Raw genomic sequence first — 7,310 nt, forward strand, 5'->3', positions numbered from 1 at the left:
TACAGATGCACTTGAAAGAAAAAAGAAGAAAAAGAAATCGACTCAATATCTAAAGTGTATCATATATTCCCATGCTCGAAGAACACTCACCAAACGTTCTAATACCATGAACTGACAGAGGATATATATATACATTGTGTGTAATTTTACAAGCTTAGTCTGTATTTTCATCTCCAGAAACTTGATATTGTTTCCTTTTGCCACTCGTTCCGCATTCTTCATCTCTGTCATCATCAAAGGATGAATCGCCTATTTCTCTCGTTTTTTTCCTTTTCTTTGAAGGGTCTTTTTTCTCATCAATCAAGGTTATAAGTGTCCGAATTCGTTTCAAGCTGGATGTACTACCATCAATATTTGAAGTAGTTTCAGTTCTAAAAGTCATATGACAACGATAACATATTCGAGTGAAATATAAACAAAGAGCGATAATACATGCTACTCCACTGATTAAAAAGAGACCCAAAAAGCTTCCAAGGTGGAGTTGGCTGGATTCAATCTCAGTATTATCCTGACTGCAACTGCTCATCGTCAACCATTTGTCATGTATTCGCTGCAAATCCCCGTTTTCTGATAGTTTTAGAATTGCGGTGGACATATCAGGAGCCAAGGGAGAGTCCCGTGGAAATGCCTGAAAGAAAAGATTCATGTAAGCCAACCAACTTCCGTCACATTAGATGGCGTTCCTAGTTGTACCAGCTACATTATTATTAAGTTAAACTAAAGCGCAACAGGCAAAAACGATGGAGAAAACTTGAGCAGCATTACAGTTTCAAAATTATTTCCAATTTTCATTGAAGTTGAATTTTTATCGAAATCTAACTTTCCAATGACCTATGGCCAAACCTGAATGCATATGACCTATGGCACACAGCTTGGTTTGGGCAAGATATACTGTTCTAAGTCCTGATTGATTGGAGCAGATTTTGGGGAATGGCCAAACCTGAATGTATGACCTATGGCACACAGGGCCAATTTTCACCACGGTATAACTTTCCAACCAAAAAATGCAGCTGGGCATGATATCCTGACAAAATGTTAGTTTTTGGGCCACAGCAAAGCCTATAATGAGCTCTAATCTCATAGCTCTGGATTTCTCGAGGGGGGGGGGGGGGGGGAAGGGGAAGGGCGGGAGAGAGGGGGAGAAGATTAGTTACACAATACTTACAAAGCCCCAGCCATTTCTCGTGAACTCTGGACCTACAATTCTAAAATCACAATGGCTTGCTAGGAAGAGCTCAACGTATGGAAGTTCATCAACCAAAGCGTGAATACGACCAGATCGTAGAGCATCAGCATATTCTTCGGGTGTTTTAAGTTCAACAAGTCTAGATTGAGATATATTCAATTCTGTTGACAAGTACTTTTCAGCGAAGGACCCAACCTGGTATCCTATCCGTGTTTCACCCACAATCAATGAGTCGATCCCCTTGATAGGCGACGACAATTGTTGCACCGTAAGAATGGAAGTCAAGCTTGCAGTATAACTTGACGTGAGAATCAGAACCACAAACAGCCATATGATTACTACCATTCGACCAAGGCAGCTAAGAGTGTTCTCCTCTACAGACAAGCATATGATAAGTTAGATTACGAACTAAAATCAACGAAAGCATTAATAATCTCGACACAGTCACTTACTATGTGAAAACGTCAACGTTGAGAAACTGAACCTGCAAAGACATACGAAAGCTATTTAATGATCAACAAACAAAATACAGGAAAAATGATGCCAAATCAACCTTAACAAAACCCAGAATGATTTGTCATAGTCACCATAGAATGGTTATAAACTGCCTTGTGCGGGAGCCTCTGAACTCATCATTTACTCTATGCTCTAATATCCACACGACCGCACCAACAGTGATGAACGACAGAACAATGACAGCCCACATTAGTGGTGAGAATGGTCGGAGAAAAGCCCACGCTCCAGAATTCAACTTTTTGAATGGTACCACCACTACAAGACCAGATGAAACAAATGGTTGTGTAAAATCAACAATTTTGGTCCTGCTAGTGGTAATAGTGACATCTCCGACTACAGCATCAAAGATCTATAAGAAATCAAATTTCAGTTATTACGCAGAAAATTAACGAATGTGTACTCGCTGTATTTTTGATAAATGACACTCACACCAGTAGATATCCCATTGACGAGGTCTGTGTAGTTTGGGTTTTTGTGACCGTCCCCAAAGGCAACAAACTCATACGGAACAGGGTATTGCAGCAAGTTGACAGCAGCTTGAAACACGTCGACACAAAACCCCTTAAACATATCATTTCTTCCCGGCACTCGAGAAACAAACTCCTTGAAACTATGCCGTACAGGAACCCCTATTTTCAACTGCACACCAGTATTCGGGAAGATCCACCCACGAGGTACTATTGTAGACCCATCGGGCCAAAAAACTGGGTATAGGTGTTGATTTGCACTTGAACGGTCAGAAGGTTTGCTATAAAGAGTCTCTGGTGAAGCTGTTGATAAACCAGAATAATTAGACCAGTAGCCAATTTGTCGATAGCCAGTTCCAACCACATTAATTATATCATATGCAGGGTGAGCCAGGGACCTATCCGATTCAAACTTCAGCGGACCTGTCAAGCCGATCAAATCACTGTGCAGTATATTACTCAACAATGCTCGTCCTCCATCAAATACGCGCATTTGTTGAAGGTGTAGTTCAGTGCTATTTAACTCCCGTAACTTAGAATCACTAGAAAAAGATATGTTTCCACCATTATTTAGAAATGCATCAATTGCATGAGCAAGCATCCATACAGAATCATAAGCATACAGTGCATAAGCACTCAATCCAAGAGAATTACGAGCTTCTTTTTTCCACCTCGACACAAAATCTCTTTTCCTACTAGAATCTGGTGTATGAGGACGCAGGACAAGAAATCCTTGCATTGAATTCATTATTCCCGAAGGAAGGGGAGAACTTGAATCAATAAGAGACGCCAGCCAGTCCGTGCATATCCAAGCATACCCACTACCTGTCATCCCCAGATAACTAGCCACATCGAAAATTAAACGGCCTGACTGAGGATTTACGTGCAGAATAATAACCCGAGACTCCAACATCGCAATCTTAGCGAATATATCCATTATATCACTCCGAGTAACACTTGTGTCCGGTGGAATTGCAGCTTTATATGAGATTTTGCCTCGCTTGTCAGCAAGAGCATCATTGAAAGCAGCAATACCATTCCTTCCATAATCATCATTAATGTAAACAACAACCACCTCTCTCCATCCATAAAAATCAACAATTTCAGAGATTGCTGTCATCTGATACTGATCACTAAATATGGTTCTAACAAAAAAAGGCGAGCTGGAAGGTGTAAGAGTGGGGTCTGTTGCCGAAAATGATAGTAGAGGAATTTGGAGTTCACTTGCTAACAAAGAAACCATATGAGAAACAGTAGAAGACTGAGGACCTATGATTGCCACAACTTGTGTCTCCATGAGTTGCATTGCTGCAGAACCAAAAATATCTCATTACAATATCATTTCAATCATCCTAAGGTCCTAACTCATTTTTTCTTAACACTGAAAGAACCAAAATATTTGTATACTATACATCTTTGTTACCCAGACTCTTCATTATACCTACATAGAGGACCCATATCAGATATAGATACTCTAACATGGGTACGACAATTGAACATAACTTTTTTAGACCAAAATGCTGTATTTTTCCATGATTTTGTTCGAGTCAGACACTTGACACGTACCCATATCGAACATGAGTTCCCGAGTCTAGGTAACAAAAAGCTATAGTTGTACTGAAATGCAATATGCTATGGTCACCAAAATGACATTTAGGGTGTGTTTTGATGGAAAGAAATTAAGAGAAGGAAAGGGGAGGGATTTAAAGGGATGAAGAATTCTTTTTTTAAATAACAAAATGAGAGGAAAGGGATTTGGAGGGATTAGATAGGGAAAAACTCTTATTTTTCTTCCTTTTCCTTCTCTTACCTCTTAAACAAACAACAATTAGTTTCCTTCCATTCCATTCCTTTCCCTTCTCTCCTTTCCCGTCCGCTTCCCATCCTTTTTTCTCTCAAAAATTATGATTCAAACATAGTGTTAGTCAATTTGGCAGACAGGCAATTTGGGGTGTCTAAATCCAGCCCCATTGTATAAAAGACCTTGTGATCAAACAAATACCTTGTATAAAGCCCGAAAATCCACTGCAATCAAAGTCCCTCATAGTTAAATTCAGCGTTGACCCATGTACTATGCTGGAATTAGAGTTGACATCATCAATAGCTTTCTGAATTGCAATGTTAGCAACTTTCCCAATGGTAGAGTTGAAGCTGAAAAGCGCTCCGATATTGATGATTGAAGGTCTCGACACATTATTATCAGCTCCATCCAAAAGTACAAACAAGAAACTGGTGATTAGAACATGAAGCCAGTTTACTTTCATCTTCAACTATCAGGCACAATGACTACTTAGCTTCTCCACATAGAATACAAGCTTCAACTTTAACCCATCAAAAATTCTGAAAATACAGAAATACACAGTATGTGAGCAACAGTCAACAGAAAAGAACAGCACCCTCATAGGAGTAGAGTTACTGCACACAAACCTGATTTTGTTCCTTCTGATAACCAATTGGTAATAGGAATAGTAGCCCATCAAATATATGTAGTCAATTTATCTCTAATTGTTCGATGTGGGTTATTTTTTCAACACCCCACCGAGCTGTTAGGGAGGCAAACCTTACACTGCATTTCTGCAAGAGGCTGTTTCCAGGACTTGAACGAATTACAAACAAAATAATACTATTACTTTCTGAGAAGAATCCACCATAAAGGTAGGAAGATCAGCTAGTGTCAAGATAACAAATACAATTTGAGAAAATAAAGAGAAAAATTAGTTGTTTAGTTAGTATTTAGAAAGCTTTGTGCAAACATGTGAACAGCTTGTTCAAGACAATTACGCACGTCTTAAGACAGAATTTCCCAAATAGAATTAAAAAAGGACATAAATAGAATTACAAGATTCTTTTTTAAAAGAAAGATGAGATGAAAAAGCTGAAAGTTGTTCAAGCATATATATAAGTTAACAAAGTTGGACATAGAAAAAAGTGATGCTCAAGCATCAAATTATAATAATCTCTTCCTCTTCCTCCCCGAGATATGTTTTTATTATTTGATTAAAATAATAGATTCTAATGAAACATAGTTGAACAGGTAAAAAAACAACTGCCCAAATGAGCCAGAACTCATGGAATAAAAAAAAAAACAATTAAACAAAGCATATATTTAATTTGCTTTCTAATAAAAAAAGAATCCTTAATAAAGAATTACAATACATACATTTGCTCCTTTAATATAAAATTATGTTCATCATTATCACTCATTTAAATGGATAGAGTTTATAAATGGGTCTAGACAATCCAAACACGGAGTCAAATAGCTAACCAGCTTATAAACACACAGAGGTTCACTACTAAAACCTATTGAGAGTAGCAAGAGTTTATAAAGTGGTATTACTCTCTATCATTTCTCCAATATGGATTAACAATGAGTAAATCAACACAAACTAAAGTTGTAATTATGAACTATATATTTCATATTGACCTTCATTTTGATCATTTATGTATTAAATTATACACATTTAAAAATTTTAAAAATTCAATATTGTGAAAGCGTGCGATTAGACAATTCAAATAAAATCCCACTTGACTATATTTTTCTTACACATTAACCGAAAATTTAAAAATAAACTTAAACGATGAATAATGTCCATAATCGTAATATAATAAGTTTTTCGGAACCAAAAAAAGTATAAGATAAGCTGAGGGTGGGAGGGCGTTAGGGGAAAATCAAACCTAAAACATCTGTGTTAAACGTAAGTTGACTTTGAAGTATATTGCAATCATACAAATTTTAAGCCTTCAACCCAAGAAATGAACAGTCACCAAGGAGGCCCTAGCTGATGTACCTTAAAGAAGCATTCATTATGCCAAGTTTAGCTACGGGATGGAGACAACAGAGACCCGTCGTCAAGGTTGGCTACGGGATTTTCCCCCATTTTCTCTTGTAAAATTCTATTTATTTTAAGAGTAATATAAGCTAATATTTGAGACTTTAAATTATCCTTACTAATCTACTACAATTTTAATTAAGAATATAAATATGACAAAAAAGTTGTGATTCACATAACCAAAAGTCTTAATTTTTTATCACTATTATCGGCTATTTGATTGACAATTTATACATCTATTAATATAATATAAATCTTTATTGGAGAATATTTTTATTTAAGAATCGCTTGGATTATAAGTAAATATTTATGAGGATAAATAAAAGTCAAACTAAAAAAATAAAGTTAGCTAGATAGATGATTAAAAAAATTTAATTGTTAGAGAGGTGGAATAATTAATTAGAAGGTAATGAAAAATAGAGAAAATAGCAAGTAGTTCTCTTAATTTGGGTATAAATTTACCTTTTGGGAGGGTGGAGGAATTCTTTACCTCCAAATGAGGGACATCAATCTCTTTTTTTAGTCATCTTTTTTAATTTAATCTTATTCTACCTATATTACAATCATTTCAATAACTTCATTTGCATCTTTGAATATATTTGTTATATTATTTTAACTTTTTTTGCATTTTATATATTTACTCTTAATCCAAACCAACTCTAATTATAAAAATATATATCTTAATACTATAGAAATAAAATATTCACTGGTTTGTGTTGTGGAATATTGGCGAAAAAAATATCATTATAAGATTAGCCGTTTTAGTATATAATATTGAAATATTGGTAATAGATAGATAGAGTAGAGTAATAAACAATGAAGCAAGTATTAAAATTAAATAAACAAGTTGGGCATAATATATAGAGTGAAAACTTACCAATTTCAGCAAAGAAAAAAGAAAGATCAAAAATTAGAATGCCCCAACTTTGGTCCAAGGAATAAACACCAGGAGCCTTGTATTAAACACAAAAAAAGTTTAAACACTAAAAAGAAAACCACCAACTACCATGAAAGCTGAAAGAGATTTGGTCATTTGGAGTATTTCTTTCCAATTTTTTATTAGACAAAGAGAAAACAAGATAAAATTTTAAAATGTTTGGATATGATAATGAAAAAAATATATAAATATTTATGGTATATATGGAGAAAATTAGATATTTTATACTATATTGATTTTTACGTAATTTTAGAATTTATATTCAAGTAAGTCAAAATCAGATTTGGTTACAATATCTTTTAAATACTAAATTATTATATTTGTTTTAAACAACCTTAAAAAAAAAAAAAAAAAAAAAAGCATAACATGAGAGT

General features: G+C 35.1%; 1 protein-coding gene across 2 annotated transcripts; it reads right to left on the bottom strand.

Moving 5' to 3' along the window:
- Positions 1-128: 128 nt before the first annotated feature.
- LOC130798131 (glutamate receptor 3.3-like) lies at positions 129-7,104 on the bottom strand. 2 transcript variants are annotated; one of them, XM_057661010.1, is made up of 8 exons: positions 6,877-7,104; positions 4,597-4,753; positions 4,172-4,509; positions 2,132-3,477; positions 1,774-2,051; positions 1,639-1,670; positions 1,166-1,560; positions 129-628 (listed from the first exon to the last, which is right to left on the bottom strand). In XM_057661010.1, the coding sequence occupies exons 3-8, from the start codon at positions 4,431-4,433 to the stop codon at positions 155-157; spliced, it is 2,787 nt and encodes a 928-aa protein (XP_057516993.1). In that variant the 5' UTR covers positions 4,434-4,509; positions 4,597-4,753; positions 6,877-7,104; the 3' UTR covers positions 129-154. The 2 variants fall into 2 exon arrangements, with proteins under 2 accessions (XP_057516993.1, XP_057516994.1); XM_057661011.1 differs by having other exon boundaries at positions 4,597-4,765; positions 6,877-7,101.
- Between the last annotated feature and the right edge of the window lie 206 nt (positions 7,105-7,310).

The sequence above is a fragment of the Amaranthus tricolor genome, chromosome 13, assembly GCF_026212465.1.
Source record: "Amaranthus tricolor cultivar Red isolate AtriRed21 chromosome 13, ASM2621246v1, whole genome shotgun sequence".
Classification (NCBI taxonomy): Eukaryota; Viridiplantae; Streptophyta; class Magnoliopsida; order Caryophyllales; family Amaranthaceae; genus Amaranthus; species Amaranthus tricolor.